The following is a 24676-nucleotide window of genomic DNA, read 5'->3' as shown; positions in this document are numbered from 1 at the left end:
ATTCTTATGCATGTACATTTCATACTAAGACATTTCATTGTGCTGTAGGCTGGTGTTCTGTATGTGTTGCATGTGTTCTACAGCATTTTCAGAAAGTATAATTTTGGATTATGAGTGTCACTAGGGCAAGTACTGTAGGCCAACCGCTGCTCAAGCTAATGATGCGTTCCAATTTAGTCACCTGCTTACCTCAATTATTGTCCCAGTTTATCCACCCAGTTAATGAGACGTTATGTTCTTGAACTGTGCTGTACCAAGCCTTCCGTCCCGAAGAGGACGCAGTCACTCACCTCCCCAGTCAGTCCCGCTGTGGTAGGACAGCGCTAGCTTCCTGCTTTTATGTTTCTGATGCAAGTATGGTCGCGGAGCCAGACCAGTGATATCAGTACTAACTCACTGTAACAGTTTCTGTCGGCACAATTAATGCCTCCTCGATAAGAATCGTCATAGCCTTACATATGCTATAAATCCTTGAAACGTAGGAGTGGACTGCTTGCAATAACCTGAGGTGAGAATGTTTTTTCGGACAACGTAAACTCATAGTACACTACACTGCAGTATACTGTCATTGAACTCTTAATGATAGCCTACATGGGCTATTGATAATGATACAATTTGTATCGGATTCAACAGCAAGCTACACATGCACATCTCCCTATGTAGTTAGATAAAGGATTTTGTGTAATCGAATTTCGATCATGGTAAATTCCTCAGCAGGGCGGGTTTAACATGTTCAGTTGTAGGTTTCGTCAACATATTACTCATCCCTGCTGTATGTACGCAGAACAAATGTATAAATTCAACGTGCAACAATTTCAAAATTTTTACTGCGCAACAGCTAATATAAGGAAATAAGTCAATTTAAATAAACAAATTAGCCCCTAATCTATGGATTTCACATGACTGGGAGTATAGATATGCAGCTCTTAGTCACAGATACCATAACAAAAGAAGGGGCGTGGATCAGAAAACCAGACAGTATCTGGTGTGACCATAATTTGCCTCATGCAGTGGGATACATCTCCTTCAAATAGAGTGTATCAGGCTGTTGATTGTGGCCTGTGGAATGTTGTCCCACTCCTCTTCAATAGCTTTGTGAAGTTGCTGGATATTGGCTTGAACTGGAACATGCTGTCATACACGTTTCTCCAGAGCATCCCAAACATGCTCTATTCGATAACATGTCTGGTGAGTTTGCAGGCCACGGAAGAACTGGGACATTTTCAGCTTCCAGTAATTGTGTACAGATCCTTGCGACATGGTGACATACATTATCATGCTGAAACATGAGGTGATGGCAGCGGATGAATCACATGGCAATGGGCCTCAGGATCTCGTCACCATATCTCTGTGCATTCAAATTTTCCATCAATAAAATGCATTTGTGTTTGTTGTTCATATGCCCATACCATAACCCCACCACCACCATGGGGCACTCTGTTCACAACGTTGACATCAGCAAACCGCTCACCCACATGACGCCATACACGTGGTCTGCGGTTGTTGAGGCCAGTTGGACTTACTGTCAAATTCTCTAAAACAACATTGGAGGCGGCTTATGGTAGATAAATGAACATTCAGTTCTCTGGTTACAGCTCTGCTGGACATTCCTGCAGTCAGCATGCCAATTGCACGCTCCCTCAATTCAAGAGATCTGTGGCATTGGGTTGTGTGACAAAACAGCACATTTTAGAGTGGCCTTTTTTGTCCTTGGCCATCAGGTGTATGGATTATCTTGGCAAAGGAGAGTGGTCATGGATGATGCCAGAGTTCCACAGTAGGCTGTATTATGTTAAGCCTCATGTCCAACTTATTTTAACGTTCTTCTCTGTAATAGTATAATAACTCACTTAGTAAAATTATACTGAAATGAAAAAAACAGTTTAGAGCCATGTCCCACTTCTCAGCACTTCTGTATTTCAAGAGGAAGTGCTGCCTAAATGTTTTCTCCCTTTGAAATAAATCACCCAGAAGTGAAACCCTCCACATGCCACATTTGCTTAGTTACACAAATAAAACTTGTTTAAATAATCAGTTGTGTAATCTTGGAATTAATATTTAAACACCTTGGCCTCACTAAGTTTAACTAATTCAAATGACTCTACAGTCCGGTAAAGAAAGTACACCCAAAGTCCAGAGTCTAGACTGAGGATAAATCCCATGCATTCTCATTCAGTTTTTCTTTTCATCTTCCTGCACCTTATTAGCCAGGTCACGTGTGTGGTTTATTCTCTCGCATCCACTCCAGTGTCTACTGTCTACAGTTTGACTGGGTTCCCACTGCTCTGGATGCAGATCTGATGGGGTTTGGGGAGTACCTGTGGTGTCCCCAGGCCAATGCGGCCCTGATGCGGCTGCAAGACTCAGAGCTACGTCTCATGGAGGTGATGAAGAAGTGGATGAGCCAGCGGTCCAAGAGCGACCGGGAGTTCTCTGTTCAGCTGCACCAGATGGCTGCCATGGTTGAGAAACTGGAGGGGCCCCAGCCTGGGGGAGGACTGGACTACATCAGCCAGCTCAACCAGGTTCTTTACGGGTCCTTCCATTTGATTGACATTTTTTGTTGTTGACCACACCTCTTTTGTTTTGAATGAAACTTTTTATACATATTTACCCATCATAGAAGTGGTCAGAAAGTAACTTTTTGGACCTGAATGCCAAAATATTTAGAAGATAGAAGTGCTCAGTGCTGACCCATTTTGCATACCCCACCCCAACATGAGACATCCATGTCTTCATCACTGGAAAATATAAACGGTTGGGTTTGATAGTGACAGTTGTTTTAAATTATACTGTCAATCTTCCATAGAAAACATATTGAATATAGATCATAGAATAGCCATTCCTATTTAAGTTGACATTCCACGGTGGGTGGATCAGTGGCCATCTTTGTGGTTGTAATAGGAAGTAAAAATGTATATTATATTTCATTGATGTACCATCTAAATTGCAGTGGTCTGGGATATGTCCATTCTATAAATTCTATTTCTATAATTGAAATGACACCCACCCTGTATTCAAAAGTATACTGCTTCTCAACCGATGACGGGCACAATATAAACATCTCAGATTCTGTAAAATAGGGTCTAAGCTACAACATAAGCCAAAACAAAAAAACAGCGTCATTTACTTGTTTGTAGGTAATTGATGTTAAAGGGTTTGACAACCCTGTTTAAATGTTTTAATTATGTCAAACTCAACCGTTTCTCTTTTCCAGTGATTAAGACATGTACAGTATGTCTCATGGTAGGGTGGGGTAGGCAAAATGGGTCAACTTTGAGCACATCCCCTAAATATTTTGGCATTCCGGTCCAAAAAGTCCCTTTCTGACCACTTACTTCTACCATGGGCAAATATGAATGGGAACTTTCATTCAGTGATTGAAATCAAATGGAATGACCCCTACACTATATCACTGGTTTTAGCAAGCTCACTGGTTTAGACATTAGACCACATCCACCCCCAGCTGCAAAGTGGACTTGACATTTCAACAGTATTGATGATTGAGCATGACGTTTGATCAGTATATAGCGATACACAAAGTATTCTCTTTATTAATTCTGTCTCTTTCTCTCTCTCTGGCCTCCTTCCTCTTTCAGTCGTGGGGTGTGTTGGTGGCTCAGACGGAGAGTTTGAGTCGTGTGATGCGGCGGCAGTCTGAGGACCTGCAGGTTGGGCCTCTCAGCAAACTGACCCTGCTGATCAGAGACAAGCAGCAGCTCAGGAAGACCTACGCAGAGCAGTGGAGCCAGCTCAGCCAGGAGCTCAGCAGGGTAAGACACACACACACAAACAGATGAACATATCACTCTGTAAAACTCAATTTGCCCTGATAATTATTACCAGGCACTTTGTAGTCCTCCACCAAACACCTCGTCAGTTTGCTTTCAAAATGGGAAGTAGTTTCCACTTTCACATGCTGGCTTTCAGCTATATGCTTGTGCTGGAGAAATATGCAGTAGCCTACAGTGTTGAAAAAAATCACACAAATTTACTGAGAGTGGTGCTATTTCTGAGTCTTCATATTTTGTTGCATTACAACCTGTAATTTAAATATATATATTTTGGGATTTCAGGTAATGGACATACACAAAATAGTCCAAATTGGTGAAGGGAAATGAAAATAAGTATTTGTTTCAAAAAGTTCAAAAAAATTAAAAACTGAAAAGTGGTGCGTGCATATGTATTCACCCCCTTTGCTATAAAGCCCCTAAATAATAGCTGGTACAACAAATTACCTTCAGCAGTCACATAATTATTTAGATTGTACACAGCTGGACTTTATTTAAGTGTCACATGATCTCAGTATATATACACTTGTCCTTAAAGGCCTCAGAGTCCGCACCACCACTAAGCAAATGGCACCATGAAGAATGAAGATCAAGGAGATCTCCAAACAGTTCAGGGACAAAGTTGTGGAGAAGTAAAGATCAGGGTTGGGTTATAAAAAATATCTGAAACTTTGAACATCCCACGGAGCACCATTAAATCCATTAATAAAAAATGGAAAGAATATGGCACCATAACAAACCTGCCAAGAGAGGGCCATCCACCAAAACTCACGGACCAGGCAAGGAGGGCATTAATCAGAGAGGCAACAAAGAGACCAAAGATAACCCTGAAGGAGCTGCAAAGCTCCACAGCGGAGATTGTAGTATCTGGCCATAGTACCACTTTAAGCCGTACACCTCACAGAGCTGGGCTTTACGGAAGAGTGGCCAGAATAATCCATTGCTTAAAGAAAAAAAGAAGCAAACAGGTTTGGTGTTCGCCAAAGGGCATGTGGGAGACCCCTAAACATATGGAAGAAGGTACTCTGGTCAGATGAGACTAAAATTGAGCTTTTTGGCCATCAAGGATAACGCTATGTCTGGCAAAACCCAACACCTCTCATCACCCCGAGAGCACCATCACCAGATGTTTTTCATCGGCAGGGACTGGGAAACTGGTCAGAATTGAAGGAATGTTGGATGGTACTAAATACAGGGAAATTCTTGAGGGAAGCCTGCTTCAGTCTTCCAGAGATTTGAGACTGGGATGGTTCACCTTCCAGCAGGACAATGACCCTAAGCATACTGCTAAAGCAACACTCGAGTGGTTTAAAGGAAAACATTTAAATGTCTTGGAATGGCCTAGTCAAATCCCAGACCTCAATCCAATTGAGAATCTGTAGTATGACTTAAAGATTGCTGTACACCAAGTTATCTGTTTTTTGTGTTATTTTTTGTTTGTTTCACAATAAAACATATTTTGCATCTTCAAAGTGGGATGTTGTGTAAATCAAATGATACAACCCCCCAAAAAAGCCATTCTAATTCCAGGTTGTAAGGCAACAAAATGGGAAAAATGCCAAGGGGGTGAATACTTTCCCAAGCCACTGTAGCTCATACTGTATTTGGTTTGTTTGTTATGAGTGTTGATGGTTTCTTTGGTTACCACTCTATTTTAGAGACAGTATACATCTCTATGTAGAGCCTTTTGCCACTGATCTTGTCAAACCGGAAATGTACGAATAACAATGATCAAACATCCTGTAGCACAAAGGGATATTACTGTAAGACTATTAATATGACTATTATTAAGGCTTATTGCGCCGAAAGACCTTACGTAGGAATACTGTTATCACCTTAAACAAACAGTCAAAACAGACGGTCACCTTGTACTAATCTCTGTAATATGATGTGCTTCATTTGAAGATCGTGGCATAGGTTGCAAAGAAAGCTGTTTTAAACTTTGGGCTTGAAATAGTTAAATTAATCACAAATGTGTGAATTTAATGCATTCCCTTTTCACCAGTGTGGATATGCAGCAGGCGCTCCTCTTTGAGATGCAGAGCTGCACAGTTATTGTAACTTCATTAACAGACAGCACTCAGTTGAAATGAAAGCCAATGGGCTGTAACTGAGTTTGGCCATTGTTGTCTAATTGAGAATTGCTCTTGCATAGCAAATGCATTTTGATGAACAAAAGCCATCGGGGACTTTAATATGACAATAGTTTTTGCCCTTGCCGTGATTTCTATCATTACCATATTACGGCGAGCAAATTGTGTTCATCTTTAATGAATTCCTGGGTTTATGGGTTGCAGTTTGTACATTTCCTGGGTCAGGTTTTGCCTTAGTACCTTGTACAGTGCACTACAAACAAGTCACAGGCCTAATGCAGACATCCTCTGCACTTTGGTAGTGCAAGGTATAATTAACCTTTTGTGAACTTTTGTGAAGCATCACAGCACAGTTGAAAAATATATGGCAAATAGAAATCAACTGGATGGTGTTCAGAGATAGATGGGAGGGGTTGAGTGGAGTTGAAGGATGGGATTAAAAACAAACAAGATAACTATTGTAAAATATACTGTGTCCGTAAATCAATCAATAAAATGTATTTATAAAACCCTTTTTACATCAGCCAATGTCACAAAGTGCTATACAGAAACCCAGCCAAAAATCCTAAATGGCAAGCAATGCAGATGTAGAAGCATAGTGGCTAGGAAAAACTCCCTAGAAAGGCAGTTATCTAGGTAGAAATTGGAAATGATGCAGACAATTACATTGATGGAAGCTACAATCTATCTGCAATATTAAAGCTGATCTACCCCCTAAAAAATAAAAAATAGTTATAATTAACCTTAGGTCAGTGGTCACCAACCGGTCGAATGGCATTCCTCGTCGATCACCAAACAATTCTGTAAATAAAAGTACGATAAAGCCTTGTTCCTATTTTTTTTTTTTTTTTCGTGCTGTTGGCGGTAGGTGCACTTCATTCAGCAGCCCCAGTCCCGGGAAGGCAAAGTGTTCCCATTTTGAGCCATTTCATGTCTGAAGGTAGAACTCCGCCTACCCGGCGGACCTAGAGAGCAAATCAAGTGCACCGGCGTCTTCACAGCAAAGTTGATAGCGTGAAATTTAAAAACATTTTAAATGATGGCTATGAAGACTCAATTGAGTACAGCAAAGAGCTGCTGTTTTCATGATTAAGTTCTTGTTTAAGTTGTTATTCAGCACTGTCAACACTTTTATAAGCCATAAAATACACTTTCTCCCTACTTCCACTCATGCTACAACCAGCACTGCAGCTGCAATGAATGAGTGTAGAAAATTTTCGATACACTTGCATTGTTGTTGTTATTAGCGGCTTGTGTCTTTTTTAATATCAAGGAATATTTCACTTTCTCTGGTCATAGGAAGAACAACATGAATTGGTACATGAGGCAGAAATAATGCAGTGTGACTTGAGTTTTGCCATCAGCTAGAAGACTGTCCTCTTTTCTAAGTGGAGGGACTGCTGCTCCCTCCCTCTCCTCAGACTGACCATCAGATGCAGGCCATCAGTCCAGTAATAAATATATAATAATATTATGTTCACTCAGCTCACTGCCTCACAAGTACTATAATAAATGATCTATTACCAGCGTGATCATATAACTACATTTTTTAAATATAATTTCAACATTTTCTGAGAAGAACATAATTGGCAGGGCAATTCAAGCATAGCCAATATGCAGTGATAATGTATTGGGCATCCAAGCCTACTGCACAAACATCATTGCTACAGCACTGTTTTTAATTGGTTAATGTTACGTAGGCTTATGTTTTTTAAGTCATGTTTAAAAAAATGTTTTAACATGCATGCTCAACTTGCATTTTGACTCAGAAAGTGATCTTGACTCAGAAAAGGTTGGTGACCACTGCCTTAGATGGTGGCTAATGGAAATGCTAAGGGTAAAGAATTGCAGTCAAACCAGTTTCTGTTACAGGGCCTCTCTGACGTCACCGACCACTTCCTGTGTGCTTCTACCTCTGAGTTGAGAGGTGTTGGGATACAGACCAGTAGGGTCTGGGTCTTGGTCTTTCCTGTCTGGTCTTTCTACTCTCTCTTGTCTGTCTGTGTTGTCTCAGAGGTGGCAAAGCTGGGGTCAAACAAAAGCCTGCATTGTGAAGGCACTCCCGCTTTTAACAAACCTCACCCGTATCACTTGTTTGTACAGTATCACCTCCGCTCCTTTTTAAGTACATTTATGATCCCCTCCTTTCCCTCTCTGATGACGGTGCTGTGTGGTTAGATCACAGGACGAGTAGAAATGTATTTGAGAGAGTGGCTGAATATCTCTCTAGGCATCCCATTTGTTCTTCAATTTATGTACCTTGTTTGGATGAGGTAACATTAATATACCCTTTCCATTTGTCAGGTGACCCAGACGGAGCTGGAGAGGCTGAAGGCCAGCTACAGACAGCTGGTGAGGGATGCAGCGCAGGCAAAGAGGAAGTACCAGGAGGCCAGTAAAGGTGGGGAAGCTCACTCTGTCTGGTGCCGTCTCAATTCTCCAAACAGCACAGAGACACTCTCACTTTGACTGACTGAAAGGATTACATTCTGGACAACAGATGATCATTACCTCCTGATAGTTCTGTTTAGACTACTGGTGTCCTAATGATTCACCAAATCAACACAGTTGATCATATTAGTAGTGAATCTTTGTCATGTGTATTGTTTTTCCATTCTATGCTACATTTGTGTGTGTTCTACTGATATACAGTGGGGAGAACAAGTATTTGATACACTGACGATTTTGCAGTTTTTCCTACTTACAAAGCATGTAGAGGTCTGTGATTTTTATCATAGGTACACTTCAACTGTGAGAGACGGAATCTAAAACTAAAATCCAGAAAATCACATTGTATGATTTTTAAGTAATTAATTTGCATCTTATTGCATGACATAAGTATTTGATACATCAGAAAAGCAGAACTTAATATTTGGTACAGAAACCTTTGTTTGCAATTACAGAGATCATACGTTTCCTGTAGTTCTTGACCAGGTTTGCACACACTGCAGCAGGGATTTTGGCCCACTCCTCCATACAGACCTTCTCCAGATCCTTCAGGTTTCGGGGCTGTCGCTGGGCAATACGGACTTTCAGCTCCCTCCAAAGATTTTCTATTGGGTTCAGGTCTGGAGACTGGCTAGGCCACTCCAGGACCTTGAGATGCTTCTTACGGAGGCACTCCTTAGTTGCCCTGGCTGTGTGTTTCGGGTCGTTGTCATGCTGGAAGACCCAGCCACGACCCATCTTCAATGCTCTTACTGAGGGAAGGAGGTTGTTGGCCAAGATCTCGCAATACATGGCCCCATCCATCCTCCCCTCAATACGGTGCAGTCGTCCTGTCCCCTTTGCAGAAAAGCATCCCCAAAGAATGATGTTTCCACCTCTATGCTTCACGGTTGGGATGGTGTTCTTGGGGTTGTACTCATCCTTCTTCTTCCTCCAAACACGGCGAGTGGAGTTTAGACCAAAAAGCTCTATTTTTGTCGCATCAGAGCCATTGGAGTTCTCCCATTCCTCCTCTGGATCATCCAGATGGTCATTGGCAAACTTCAGACGGGCCTGGACATGCGCTGGCTTGAGCAGGGGGACCTTGCGTGCGCTGCAGGATTTTAATCCATGGCATAGTGTGTTACTAATGGTTTTCTTTGAGACTGTGGTCCCAGCTCTCTTCAGGTTATTGACCAGGTCCTGCCGTGTAGTTCTGGGCTGATCCCTCACCTTCCTCATGATCATTGATGCCCCACGAGGTGAGATCTTGCATGGAGCCCCAGACCGAGGGGGATTGACCGTCATCTTGAACTTCTTCCATTTTCTAATAATTGCGCCAACAGTTGTTGCCTTCTCACCAAGCTGCTTGCCTATTGTCCTGTAGCCCATCCCAGCCTTGTGCAGGTCTACAATTTTAGCCCTGATGTCCTTACAGAGCTCTCTGGTCTTGGCCATTGTGGAGAGGTTGGAGTCTGTTTGATTGAGTGTGTGGACAGGTGTCTTTTATACAGGTAACGAGTTCAAACAGGTGCAGTTAATACAGGTAATGAGTGGAGAACAGAAGGGCTTCTTAAAGAAAAACTAACAGGTCTGTGAGAGCCGGAATTCTTACTTGGTAGGTAATCAAATACTTATGTCATGCAATAAAATGCTTATGAATTACTTAAAAATCATACAATGTGATTTTCTGGATTTTTGTTTTAGATTCCGTCTCTCACAGTTGAAGTGTAGCTATGATAAAAAATTACAGATCTCTACATGCTTTGTAAGTAGGAAACACTGCCGATTTTGCAGGTTATCAAATACTTGTTCTCCCCACTGTATATATATATTGTGTCTTATGTTTGTTTAGATAAAGAGCGTGAGCGTGCAAGGGAGCGCTATGTGAAGGCTACTCTGAGGCTCCATGAGCTTCATAATGAGTATGTGCTGTCAGTCAGAGCAGCCCAGGTGTACCATCAGCACCACTACAGCCAGGCCCAACCTGCCCTGCTCATGGCACTACAGAGCCTACAGCAGGAGATGGTACTCGTACTGTAAGTGTGTGTGTGTGAGGGAAAAGCACAACTCTGTCAGTGAATTCCCAGTCAGTGATTAGATCATATTGCGTGTGTGTCCAGCGTGGTAGGAAAGTACTGTGACTATGGTCATCCCATTGTTACTCTGCATGGTTTTGTATCTCACCTAATATCCTTCCCTTTTGATAAGAATTCAAGCACTCTCATGGGAAGTTTGATATAATCGTTTTTGGCTGTTGTCCAAACCCACGTAATGTAATCAATACTGGCCCTGGAGACCCACAGGGTGTTTCAGCCCAGTACTATACGTACAGTGCCTTCGGAAAGTATTCAGACCCCTTGACTTTTTCTACATTTTGTTACATTACAGCCTTATTCTAAAATTGATTAAATAAAACAATTTCCTCAACAATCTACACACAATACCACATAACGACAAAGCGAAAACAGTTTTTTATACATTTTTGCACAATTTAAACAAAAAACTGAAATACCTTATTTAGATAAATATTCAGACCCTTTGCTATGAGACTCGAAATTGAGCTCGGGTGCATCCTGTTTCCATTGATCTTCCTTGAGATGTTTCTACAACTTGATTGGAGTCCACCTGTGGTATATTCAATTGATTGGACATGATTTGGAAAGGCACACACCTGTCTATATAAGGCCACACAGTTGGCAGTGCATGTCAGAGCAAAAACCAAGCCATGAGGTCGAAGGAATTGTCCGTAGAGCTCTGAGACAGGATTGTGTTGGCACAGATCTGGGGAAGGCTACCAAAACATTTATGCAGCATTGAAGGTCCCCAAGAACACAGTGGCCTCCATCATTCTTAATTGGAAGAAGTTCGGAACCGCCAAGACTCTTCCTAGAGCTGGCCGCCTGTCCAAACTGAGCAATCGGGGGAGAAGGGCCTTGGTCGGGGATGTGACCAAGAACCCGATGGTCACTCTGATAGAGCTCTAGAGTTCCTCTGTGGAGATTGGAGAACATTCCAGAAGGACAACCATCGCTGCAGCACTCCATCAATTAGGCCTTTTATGGTAGAGTGGCCAGACAGAAGCCACTCCTCAGCAAAAGGCACATGACAGCCCGTTTGGAATTTGCCAAAAGGCGCCTAAAGACTCTCAGACCATGAGAAATAAGAAGATTCTCTAGTCTGATGAAACCATGATTGAACTCTTTGGCCTGAATGCCAAGTGTCACGTCTGGAGGAAACCTGGCACCATCCCTACGGTGAAGCGTGATGGCAGCATCATGCTGTGGGGATGTTTTTCAGCAGCAGGGACTGGGAAACTAGTCAGGATCGAGGAAAAGATGAATGGATCAAAGTACAGAGAGATCCTTGATGAAAATGTGCTCTAGAGAGCTCAGGATCTCAAAATGGGGTGAATGTTCACCTTCCAACAGGACAACAACCCTAAGCACACAGCCAAGACAACGCAGGAGTGGCTTCGGGACAAGTCTCTGAATGTCCTTTAGTGGCCCGGCCTTGAACCCAATCGAACATCTCTGGAGATACCTGAAAATAGCTGTGCAGCAACACTCCCCATCCAGCCTGACAGAGCTTGAGAGGATCTGCTGAGAAGAATGGGAGAAACTCCCCAAATACAGGTGTGCCAAGCTTGTAGCGTCATACCTAAGAAGAATCGAGCCTGTAATTGCTGCCAAAGGTGCTTCAACAAAGTACTGAGTAAAGGGTCTGAATACTTATGTAAATGTGATATTTCAGTTTTTTTAATTTTGATGATTTAGCAAAAAATGTCTAAACAATTGTTGCTTTGTCATTATGGTGTATTGTGTGTAGATTGATGAGGGAAAAAACGATGTAATACATTTTAGAATAAGGCTGTAACCTAACAATGTGGAAAAATTTAAGGGGTCTGAATACTTTCCGAAGACACTGTACCTATTTAATAACGGATCATCAAGCCTTTGATTAGATGATGCAGGTGCGTTAGTGCTGAGCTAGAAAAAAGCCTGCACACCCAGTGGGTCCCCAGACCAGGGTTGAATAATGCTGCCCTGACCTCTACCTGACCTTTGACTTTTTCCCTGTAACCCAGGAAGGAGATCCTGCAGGAGTACTATGACATGTCCAGTATGCTCCAACAGGAGGTGGTATCTGTCCACGAGGAGATGTCTACTGCTCTGAAGGCCATAGAGCCACACAAAGAGTACGAGAGCTTCATCCATCAGAACAGGTATTCAGCTGCAAGTTGCTCTGGATAAGAGAATCTGCTAAATGACTCAAATGTAAATATTCTGATCTTAGTGCTGTCAAGAGGCTGAAAAGTTTTACCATGTGTGTTCAGGTCTGTGGGGGAAGTTCCGGTGTGTGTGGAGTTTGACTCTGGTCTTCTGGAGAACACAGATCGACTAAAGACTGGAGAGCTGGAACTAAATGAGCTTACAATGGAGGGGATCCAGCACAGGTTAGTTTATACGCTCATACAGACACAGCGCAATCAAAAAGTATTCAAACCCCTTGACTTTTCCCCATTTTGTTAAGATACAGCCTTATTCTAAAATGTATTCATACATTTTTCCCCTCATCAATCTACATACCATACCCCATAATGACACAATGAAAACAGGTTTTTATTTAAAAAAATCACATTTATAAAAACAGAAATACCTTATTTACATAAGTATTCAGAACCTTTGCTATGAGACTCGAAATTGAGCTCAGGTGCATCCTTTTTCCATTGATCATCCTTGAGATGTTTCTACAACTTGATTGGATTCCACCTGTGGTAAATTTAATTGATTGGACATTATTTGGAAAGGCACACACCTGTCTATACAGTATAAGATCCCACAGTTGACAGTGCATGTCAGAGAAAAACCAAGCCATGAGGTCGAAGAAATTGTCCACAGAACTCTGAGACAGGATTGTGTCGAGGCACAGATCTGGGGAAGGCTACCAAAATATTTCTGCAGCTTTGAAGGTCCCCAAGAACAGTGGCCTCCATCATTCTTAAATGGAAGAAGTTTGGAACCACCAAGACTCTACCCAGAGCTGGCCACTCAGCCAAACTGAGCAATAAGGGAATAAGGGCCTTAGTCAGGGAGGTGACCAAGAACCCGATGGTCACTCTGACAGAGCTCCGGAGTTCCTCTGTGGAGATTGGAGAACCCTCTAGAAGGAGAACCATCTCTGCAGCGCTCCACCAATCAAGCCTTTATGGTAGAATGGCCAGACGGAAGCCACTCCTCAGTAAAAGGCACATAACAGCCCGCTTGGAGTTTGCCAAAAGGCACCTAAAGACTCTCAGATCATGAGAAACAAGATTCTCTGGCCTGATGAAACCAAGATTGAACTCTTTGGCCTGAAGCATGATGGTGGCAGCATCGAGCTGTGGGGATATGTTTCAGCAGCAGGGACTGGGAGACTAGTTAGGATTGAGGGAAAGATGAACGGAGCAAAGTACTGAGAGATCCTTGATGAAAACCTGCTCCAGACCGCTCAGGACCTCTGACTGAGGCGAAGGTTCACCTTCCAACAGGACAACTACCTTAAGCACACAGCCAAAACAATGCAACAGTGGCTTTGGGACAAGTCTGAATGTCCTTGAGTGGCCCAGCCAGAGCCCGGACTTGAACCCGATCGAACATCTCTGGAGAGACCTGAAAATAGCTGTGCAGCGATTCTCCCCATCCAGCCTGACAGAGCTTGAGAGGATCTGCTGAGAAGAATGGGAGAAACTCCCTAAATACAGGTGTGCCAAGCTTGTAGCATCATACCAAGGAAGACTCAAGGCTGTCATCGCTGCCAAAGGTGCTTCAACAGAGTACTGATTAAGGGTCTGAATACTTATGTAAATGTGATATTTCTGTTTACATTTTTTTTTAAATAAATTAGCAAACATTTCGAAAACTTGTTTTTGCTTTGTCATTATGGGGTATTGTGTTTAGATTGATGAGGATACTTTTTTTTAAATCCCTTTTTGAAAAAGTCTGTAATGTAACAAATATACACTGCTCAAAAAAATAAAGGGAACACTTAAACAACACAATGTAACTCCAAGTCAATCACACTTCTGTGAAATCAAACTGTCCACTTAGGAAGCAACACTGATTGACAATAAATTTAACATGCTGTTGTGCAAATGGAATAGACAAAAGGTGGAAATTATAGGCAATTAGTAAGACACCCCCAAAAAAGGAATGGTTCTGCAGGTGGTGACCACAGACCACTTCTCAGTTCCTATGCTTCCTGGCTGATGTTTTGGTCACTTTTGAATGCTGGCGGTGCTTTCACTCTAGTGGTAGCATGAGACGGAGTCTACAACCCACACAAGTGGCTCAGGTAGTGCAGTTCATCCAGGATGGCACATCAATGCGAGCTGTGGCAAAAAGGTTTGCTGTGTCTGTCAGCGTAGTGTCCAGAGCATGGAGGCGCTACCAGGAGACAGGCCAGTACATCAGGAGACGTGGAGGAGGCCGTAGGAGGGCAACAACCCAGCAGCAGGACCGCTACCTCCGCCTTTGTGCAAGGAGGTGCACTGCCAGAGCCCTGCAAAATGACCTCCAGCAGGCCACAAATGTGCATGTGTCTGCTCAAACGGTCAGAAACAGACTCCATGAGGGTGGTATGAGGGCCCGACGTCCACAGGTGGGGGTTGTGCTTACAGCCCAACACCGTGCAGGACGTTTGGCATTTGCCAGAGAACACCAAGATTGGCAAATTCGCCACTGGCGCCCTGTGCTCTTCACAGATGAAAGCAGGTTCACACTGAGCACATGAGCACATGTGACAGACGTGACAGAGTCTGGAGACGCCGTGGAGAACGTTCTGCTGCCTGCAACATCCTCCAGCATGACCGGTTTGGCGGTGGATCAGTCATGGTGTGGGGTGGCATTTCTTTGTGGGGCCGCACAGCCCTCCATGTGCTCGCCAGAGGTAGCCTGACTGCCATTAGGTACCGAGATGAGATCCTCAGACCCCTTGTGAGACCATATGCTGACACATGCACATTTGTGGCCTGCTGGAGGTCATTTTGCAGGGCTCTGGCAGTGCACCTCCTTGCACAAAGGCGGAGGTAGCGGTCCTGCTGCTGGGTTGTTGCCCTCCTACGGTCTCCTCTACGTCTCCTGATGTACTGGCCTGTCTCCTGGTAGCGCCTCCATGCTCTGGACACTACGCTGACAGACACAGCAAACCTTCTTGCCACAGCTCGCATTGATGTGCCATCCTGGATGAGCTGCACTACCTGAGCCACTTGTGTGGGTTGTAGACTCCGTCTCATGCTACCACTAGAGTGAAAGCACCGCCAGCATTCAAAAGTGACCAAAACATCAGCCAGGAAGCATAGGAACTGAGAAGTGGTCTGTGGTCACCACCTGCAGAACCATTCCTTTTTTGGGGGTGTCTTACTAATTGCCTATAATTTCCACCTTTTGTCTATTCCATTTGCACAACAGCATGTTAAATTTATTGTCAATCAGTGTTGCTTCCTAAGTGGACAGTTTGATTTCACAGAAGTGTGATTGACTTGGAGTTACATTGTGTTGTTTAAGTGTTCCCTTTATTTTTTTGAGCAGTGTATAACAAATACATATGTATATATATATGTCATGCCCTGACCTTAGAGATCCTTTTTTTCTCTATTTTGGTTAGGTCAGGGTGTGACTAGGGTGGGTAGTCTAGTTTTTTAATTTCTGTGTTGGCCTGGTATGGTTCCCAATCAGAGGCAGCTGTCTATCGGTGTCTCTGATTGCGGATCATATTTAGGCAGCCTTTTCCCACTGGGTTTTTGTGGGATCTTGTCTAGTTGCCTGCGAGCGCTACATTAGTTTCACGTTTCGTTTTGCGCTTTATTGTTTTCTTTGAGTTTCATCCAATGAACAAACTCTATGCACGCTGCGCCTTGGTCCAATAATTCAACCAACGATCGTGACAATATATATATATATATATATATATACACACACACACACACACACTCTACCGGTCAAAAGTTTTAAAACACCTACTCATTCAAGGGTCTTTATTTTTTTTACTATTTTCTACATTGTAGAATAATAATGAAGACATCAAAACTATGAAATAGCACATATGGAATCATGTAGTAACCAAAAAAGTGGTAAGCAAAGATTTTTTTTTTTTAGCTTCTTCAAAGTAGCTACCCTTTGCCTTGATTACAGCTTTGCAGATTCTTGGTGTTCTCTCAATTAGCTTCACCTAGAATGCTTTTTCAATTGGGTTGAGGTCTGCTGATTGTGGAGGCCAGGTCATCTGATGCAGCACTCCATCATTCTCCTTCTTGGTCAAATAGCCCTTACACAGCCTGGAGATGTGTTAGGTTATTGTACTGTTAAAAAACAAATGGTAGTCCCACTAAGCACAAACCAGATGGGATGGCGTATCTCTGCAGAAACTGTGGTAGCCATGCTGGTTAAGTGTGCCTTGAATTCTAAATAAATTACTGACTGTGTCACCAGCAAAGCACCATCACACTTCCTTCTCCATGCTTCACGGTGGGAACCACACATGCAGAGATCATCCGTTCATTTACTCTGCATCTCAAATTGGGACTCATCAGACCAAAAGACAGATTTCCAACGGTCTAATGTCCATTGCTCGTGTTTCTTGGCCAAGCAAGTCTCTTCTTCTTATTGGTGTCCTTTAGTAGTGGTTTCTTTGCAGCAATTCGACCAGCAATTTGTCTGATTCATGCAGTCTCCTCTGAACAGTTGATGTTGAGATGTCTGTTACTTGAACTCTGTGAAGCACTTATTTGGGCTGCAATTTCTGAGGCTGGTAAATCTAATGAACTATTCTCTTTATCAGAGGTAACTCTGGGTCTTCCTTTCCTGTGGCGGTCCTCATGAGAGCCAGTTTAATCATAGCGCTTGATCGTTTTTGCAACTGCACTTGAAGAAACTTTCACAGTTCTTGAAATTTTCCCGATTAAAATAATGATGGACTGTCTTTTCTCTTTGCTTATTTGAGCTGTTCTTGCCATAATATACCAAATAGGGCTATCTTCTGTATACCACCCCTACTTTGTCACAACACAACTGATTTGGCTCAAACGCATTAAGGAAAGAAATTCCACAAATTAACTTTTATCAAGGCACACCTGTTAATTTAAATGCATTCCAGGTGATTACCTCTTGAAGCTGGTTGAGAGAATGGCAAGAGTGTGCAAAGCTGTTATCAAGGCAATGGGTAAATATATAAAATATATTTAGATTTGTTTAACACTTTTTTTATTACTTCATGATTCCAAATGTGGTATTTCATAGTTTTGATGTCTTCACTATTATTCTACAATGTAGAAAATAGTTTTTTTTAAATACCTGTAATGAGTAGGTGTGTCCAAACTTTTGACTGGTACTATATATATGACACACACACACACACACACAATCTCAACACCAACAACACATTTCACCCCTTTGTCCCCCTTCTCTCCCCATGTCTCTCCCCCTCTACCAGGTTGACTACAGTAGAAGAGGAACTGCTGTCTCTTGCTGGTAATGTGGTTTCCCAACAGGCCTCAGTCAACCAGCTGGAGTTGGAGCTGGAGGCAGAGGAAGAGGGCATCAAACGGGGTCAGAGGTGAGGTGATATCCACATGTACAGGAAGGTCCAACTTTACATGTGTAACGGATGTGAAATGGCTGGCTAGCTAGTTAGTTAGCGGTGGTGCGCGCTAACAGCCTTTCAATCGGTTACATCACTTGCTCTGAGACCTTGAAGTAGGGTTTCCCCTTGCTCTGCAAGGGCCGCGGCTTTTGTGGAGCGATGGGTAACGATGCTTCGTGGGTGACTGTTGTTGATATGTGCAAAGGGTCCCTGGTTCGCGCCCGGGTATGGGGGAGGGGACGGACGTAAAGTTATACTGTTACACAAAGTTATACTGTTACAAGCATACTTGGTAAGCACTTAGGCAGATGTAGTGTAATTAGATAGTACTTACAGCTGTTATACTTGATAATATGATAATTTATCCTGGATTAGCAGAATATAACTCTATTTCTATGGTCTGAACCAGAATAAAGTTGGCTCTGGCTGCACCAAACCACTGTCTTCACCAACACTGACTGGAGTAAAAAAGAGTAATGAATTTTGGCATTGATCTGCATCATATCTTTGCAGTGTGTTGGTATTTTTGCAGTGTGTTGATCTCCTCTCAACGGTCGTGTTCATCTGCAGGCAGTCTCCTATCAGAGTAGTTTAGGCGGCTCTCCTCTCTGCTATGGCTGGCTAAGCTAGCTGCTCTCTGGGGGAAAGACTCACTATGCCTTATGAATATAACATGGTGATATGAGGAGACTTTTCAAGCTTCTCCTCTCATTTGTCTTGGTTTAGATGCCTGTCCGCTGTTATTAGAAGTTACTAATAAGCTCTTAGTGCATAGATGGAGCAGCTGTGTTGCCTGACACTGGCCTGATGTTCACTGGTGCCGAGGGAAACATCCCTCTCCTTAAGGAGTCTTGGGTTTGATGACACACTTTGGAAATCAACAGATACAGACTGAATGCTTCGTGGATTAGTAAATCAATATTTGACCCAAGTGGTGATGTTAGTTAATGTAGCAGTATAATATTTGAAAGTTATGTAAGGAAGAATTTTGTCCACAAATATACCCACATATCTATTATATGTCAAATGTTTATGATTAGTAAATGCCATCATGTATTTAATTTGTTAGATACTCCCTATTAGCTGAAATATATATTTTTAAAAGCCATTTTAGCTGTCGCGCTAGCTGTTCGGTTCGAACAGATTCACAAATCATGGGAATTTGTCACCCTATGAAGACGTCTCCCTACAAGTACACGTGCCTGGGCTGGCCTGCTCCCGCCATGGCTAAAGCCAGTGTGAGAAACGTGCTAACAAACATTTGTGCTTTGAACTAAATAAATACTGCACTCTGACCCACAAAACATCTTCACTTGATTCATGATAGTGTTGTTAGACAAAGTAAGGAAAGTGAACTTTAAAACGTGATGTAGTTTTATTGGAATTTGCAGCTGTTGTTGAGTAATACATCTGCTACCTTCTGGCATGACTTACTGCATCTTTGACCCTACTTCTCCCATATAGAATATCTCAGTTAAACTATACTGTTGGTGAGTGCCCTGCGGAAGTGATATGGCTAAGGTGTAGGAGATGGGCCAGTTATCCAGCATTCTTGTTTAAAACCATCTGGCATGTCAGTTATGCTGTAAACATATTGACAGTGAGGCGACAGTCAATGGAATTGTTGCTATATGTTGTAATGGAAACACATTGTTCCACAGTATCATCACAATGCTTTAATTGCTGAGCTGACAGGCTGCTCCGCTCTCTGCAGGGTTTACCAGTTCAGTAAGAGGCATGCGCTGGAGAAGAGCCGACAGCAGGTGATGCTGTCCCTAGGAGCTAGAACCAGGCTGGAGGCCCAGAGGTTGCTGCTGAAGGGGAAGCTGGAATGGCTGGGATCCAGTGAACCCCCACCTGCCTTAGGGCTGGAAGAGGACCGTATCTCCCTCTCCTCCATCACCTCTAGTGTAGGTCTCCTCTCTCCCTCTCTCTCTCTCAAACACACGCACACACACCCTCTGCATATCTGATCCCTGCCACTCATCTGAAAGAGATACCATGCTTCCTGTGGTTGAGATGATCTCTGTACTTTGCGTCTGTTTCATTGTCTTGTTTCGTATGGGAACCTGACCTGTGATTGCACTCATTGTGTAAGATGTTGTTAAACATGTTGTTATTGGCTCTTGTTCGTTTCTAGTTCTCCATTGTGTGTTCAGAGTTCAGGTTCTACTCATTCATTACAGTGACTTGCAAAAGTATTAACCCCTTGGCGTTTTTCCTATTTTGTTGCATTACAACCTGTAATTTAAATTTATTTTTATTTGGATTTCATGTAATGGACATGCAGAAAATAATCCAGATCGGTGAAGTGAAATGAAAAAAATAACTTGTTTCAAAAAATTATAAAAAAACAAAAGTGGTGCGTGCATATGTATTCACCCCCTTTGCTATGAAGCCCCTAAATGAGATCTGGTGCAACCAATTACCTTCAGAAGTCACATAATTAATTAAATAAAGTCCACCTGTGTGTGTCACCTGATCTGTCACATGATATCAGTGTATATATACACCTGTTCTAAAAGGTCCCATAGTCTGCAACACCACTAAGCAAGGGGCACCAACAAGCAAGAGGCACCATGAAGATCAAGAAGCTCTCCAAACGGGACAGGGACAAAGTTGTGGAGAAGTACAGATCAGGGTTTCGTTATAAAAAAAATATCAGAAACTTTTAACATCCCACGGAGCACCATTAAATCCATTATTAAAAAATTTAAAGAATATGGCACCACATCAAACCTGCCAAGAGAGTGCCGCCCACCAAACTCACAGACCAGGCAAGGAGGGCATTAATCAGAGAGGCAACAAAGAGACCAAAGATAACCCTGAAGGAGCTGCAAAGCTCCACAGCGGAGATTGTAGTATCTGTCCATAGGACCACTTTAAGTCGTACACGCCACAGAGCTGGGCTTTACGGAAGAGAGGCCAGAAAAAAAGCCATTGCTTAAAGAAAAAAAGAAGCCTGGTACTCTGGTCAGATGAGACTAAAATTTAGCTTTTTGGCCATCAAGGATAATGCTATGTCTGACACAAACCCAACACCTCTCATCACCCCGAGAGCACCATCCCCACAGTGAAGTATGGTGGTGGCAGCATCTTGCTGTGGGGATGTTTTTCATCGGCAGGGACTGGGAAACTGGTCAGAATTGAAGGAATGATGGATGGCGCTAAATGCAGGGAAATTCTTGAGGGAAACCTGCTTCAGTCTTCCAGAAATTTGAGACTGGGACGGAAGTTCACCTTCCAGCAGGACAATGACCCTAAGCGTACTGCTAAAGCAAAACTTGAGTAGTTTAAGGGAAAACATTTAAATATCTTGGAATGTCCTAGTCAAATCCCAGACCTCAATCCAATTGAGAATCTGTGGTATGACTTAAAGATTGCTGTACACCAGCAGGAACCCATTCAACTTGAAGGAGCTGGAGCAGTGTTGTCTTGAAGAATGGGCAAAAATCCCAGTGGCTAGATGTGCCAAGCGTATAGAGACATATCCCAAGAGACTTGCAGCTGTAATTGCTGCAAAAGGTGGCTCTACAAAGTATTGACTTTGGGGGGGTGAATAGTTATGCACGCTCAAGTTTTCTGTTTTTTTATCTTATTTCCTGTTTGTTTCACAATAAAAAAGATGTTGCATCTTCAAAGTGGTATGCATGTTGTGTAAATCAAATAATACAAACCCCCCAATGATCTATTTTAATTCCAGGTTGTAAGGCAACAAAATAGGAAATATGCCAAGGGGGTGAATACTTTCGCATGGCACTGTATCAGATGAGATTGTTGTGTACTTTAGTTTGTGAGCTTGGTAGTTTGCTGCTTTCTAAGTTCTACAAATACATCATCACTAAAACATGATCGTACTGTGGGCTTATGAAAATCACTGGGCGATATGTAAAAGCTTTTGAAATCCCATTGTTTTGAAAACGAAAGAAATGATACAAAAGGTTAATTGGTTTGTCGTCCCCTTTATACAGACACACAGTAGTACCAGATGACTAAAGTGAATTGCATTAATGTTCCCACGCAGGTTGTCTTGTAACCCTGGTGTTATGGGCATTTGTAAAATGCCACCATGTAAAAAACCACACAAGCACTAAAATGTGAAGTTCATTGGAGCACATCAAATTTGGTGTCAAATGAAAGCTGAGTCTATTGTTATAAAGGCACCATTTTCCATTCTAAATATTAGGAATAAGCAATAAGGCTGCTAAAGATTGCTAAATAGCCATAATACTGCTAAATGGTTACCTGGACTATCTGCATTGACCCTATCTTGCACTGACTCTATGCACACTTACAATATTATATACACACTATGTATAGACTCACCCATAAACATTACTCTGACAGTCTCACACAAACCCATACACACACACACACACACACACACACACACACACACACACACACACACACACACACACACACACACACACACACGCCAACGCCATACACACATCATTTCACAATCATCATATGCTGCTACTCTGTTCTTTATTTTACTCTTATTGTTATCTATTCTGATGCCTAGTCACGTTACCCTGCCTTCATGTACACATCTACCTCAAATATTTGTAAGTCGCTCTGGATAAGAGCGTCTGCTAAATGACTTAAATGTAAATGTAAATACCTTGTACCCCTGCTCAGTGACATTGTACTGGTACTCCCTTTTATACAGCTTCGTTCTTGTGTTACTATTTGTATTTTTCTTATTTTCTTATTTATAACTGTGCATCGTTGGGAAGAGCTCCTAAGCTAGCTTTTCACAGTAGTCTACGCGTGGCAAATACAAATTGATTTGATTGAGTACAACACAGTAAAGAAAAGTAGAGTATAGGTCAGTACTGTACTTTACAGTATAGTAGAGTTTAGTACACTACAGTAGAGCACACTAGAGTAGAGTACAGTATAATTTATTGTATAGTACTATACTGCACTGAACTCTACTGTGCTAAACTGTGATGTACAAACTTGTGAAACATAGACGTCTATGATTGGTACAGATTTGGTGCGGTCCGGACCAACCAAATTTCATCTTGTTTTGGGGCAGTGCTCATTCGAATAATAGCCAGTATGTAGAATAATACCCAAACATGCAAAGGAAGATATAAAATGTTTCTACCTTTGTGTACCTATTCAGGATACATCCCCATGAAGAGAATGCCATTCAGGATTATGCATTTCTGTATTGTACAGTTCAGGCACCCATGATGTCATTATGTTACCATCACTCTGTTACCGGGTGGTAATCCACTTCACTTACTGTAGTTCAATATCCAAAATACAGATTTTTTTCAAACTCAAGGTATCATGTTATAGCTGACACCCCAATCTGTCTGCAGACATCTTTGAATCTTAATTCGGAGTAGATATTTAAGAGTTTTTGGAAAACGTGGTCACATAAAAAAAACTGAAGGAGATTTTACCGTCATTCTGTTAACAAACTTTACCTCCGTACTGTTCTTCCAGTAAATGTGTTTTTGTAAAATTCAGTGGAAATGTTTAAAAGTACTGCTTGTGCATAGAGTTGTATGACTTGTTTAACTTTGCAATCAATGGTTTTTGTTTGGCATACTTTTAAAGTAAAAAATCTCAGCGTCATTCTGCTGCCGTGGAATTGCCCTTATGTCACCTTACAGTTCAACTAGAAGGCATCTGAACTACAGACTGACTCAACCAGTCTGTTCTGTACTGAGGACAACATATCCTCGTGTCTCGTTCAGACACAACCATCTCTATTGAAACAGAGGCATGGCTGAGGATCTTGGTGCTTTGCATACTTTGCTGTCTGTCATGGTGTTGACTGGAGTGCATTCCTTCACTCATTTTCATAGCGCTGATTTATCCAGATCCACCCTAAAGCAAACAAGTATTTTCTTCTTTTATATTCTCCACTCATCATTTTTGTAATGTTTTGTGATATTCTCTCCTCATCTGTAGATTATGTTAAGTGTTTCTGAGTGCTGTTACATGTTGTTATTATTAACACAGTTACTGGGGGTGATGAGCATTCCTAAAAGAGAGGTTGATGATGGTTGTGCTCTGTGTTTCAGGAGAGGGACGGTCTCAGAAACCTCAGTGTGGACGGCGTCATAAGCCACCTTAGTGGCCTGTTCAAACCCAAATACACGGTTAGTGATGTAACATACAGTGTTCATAAATAGTCACCAATGGTCATACATAGTACACAGTTATGGTCATACCACTGATGCAACATACGCAATCTGTTGTGTTCATACACGGTCAACTATAGTCATTCATTGTCAGTGAGGCATCATTGTGATCACCCCTGTCACAGATGGACCTGTTCGGTTTTCACCCACCTGCTGCCTTTGATTTATCTCTCTCTGTCTATTCAAACAACCCAAGTCAGACAGTCAAACAGTTCCCTTGTCAAACAGCAATTGGCCGTGTTTTCCTTGTAAGCCTAACTGTTCAGAGTAGGACTCCAGTTGCGAAACGCCTTGTTTCTCATCTGGCTTTCCTCTTTATCTATCTTCTCTCTAGAGATGTTTGTTTACAATGTTGTAGGGTGCCTTATCTTGTCATCTGAACAGTAGTATCTTTTTGAATTGGTGCCATGTTGTCTGTAGTAAAAAAAAATGACTAGGTATCCATGTGTGTGGTCTTTAGAGATACATTGTATTGTTTTTGAGCAGTGTGTTTTGTATCTCCTGATCAATGTTGTTGGTAGCTGTATCTTCCTTGTATCTAGTCTCCTTAGCAGTGTATTGTTACCCTGTCTATGTA

At 42.3% G+C, this 24676-nt stretch overlaps 1 protein-coding gene across 2 annotated transcripts in view; it reads left to right on the top strand.

Annotated features, from left to right (window-relative positions):
• The first annotated feature begins 280 nt into the window (after nucleotides 1-280).
• The window catches only part of LOC129834490 (tyrosine-protein kinase Fes/Fps-like), a 31352-nt gene continuing 6956 nt past the window's right edge, over nucleotides 281-24676 (top strand). The window contains exons 1-10 of one of the 2 annotated variants that reach the window (XM_055899528.1): nucleotides 281-508; nucleotides 2249-2525; nucleotides 3600-3773; nucleotides 8189-8285; nucleotides 10167-10350; nucleotides 12399-12536; nucleotides 12648-12767; nucleotides 17780-17902; nucleotides 19644-19839; nucleotides 23980-24057. In XM_055899528.1, the coding sequence (XP_055755503.1) occupies nucleotides 2301-2525; nucleotides 3600-3773; nucleotides 8189-8285; nucleotides 10167-10350; nucleotides 12399-12536; nucleotides 12648-12767; nucleotides 17780-17902; nucleotides 19644-19839; nucleotides 23980-24057 (1335 nt within the window). In that variant the 5' untranslated portion in view covers nucleotides 281-508; nucleotides 2249-2300. The remainder of the gene's footprint in view (nucleotides 509-2248; nucleotides 2526-3599; nucleotides 3774-8188; nucleotides 8286-10166; nucleotides 10351-12398; nucleotides 12537-12647; nucleotides 12768-17779; nucleotides 17903-19643; nucleotides 19840-23979; nucleotides 24058-24676) is intronic. The other variant, XM_055899527.1, reaches the window with a different exon arrangement.

This window comes from Salvelinus fontinalis, chromosome 35 (genome assembly GCF_029448725.1).
Source record: "Salvelinus fontinalis isolate EN_2023a chromosome 35, ASM2944872v1, whole genome shotgun sequence".
In the NCBI taxonomy this organism is placed as follows: Eukaryota; Metazoa; Chordata; class Actinopteri; order Salmoniformes; family Salmonidae; genus Salvelinus; species Salvelinus fontinalis.
The sequence above is the reverse complement of the archived record's forward strand: the minus strand, read 5'-3'. Positions and strand labels throughout refer to the sequence as shown.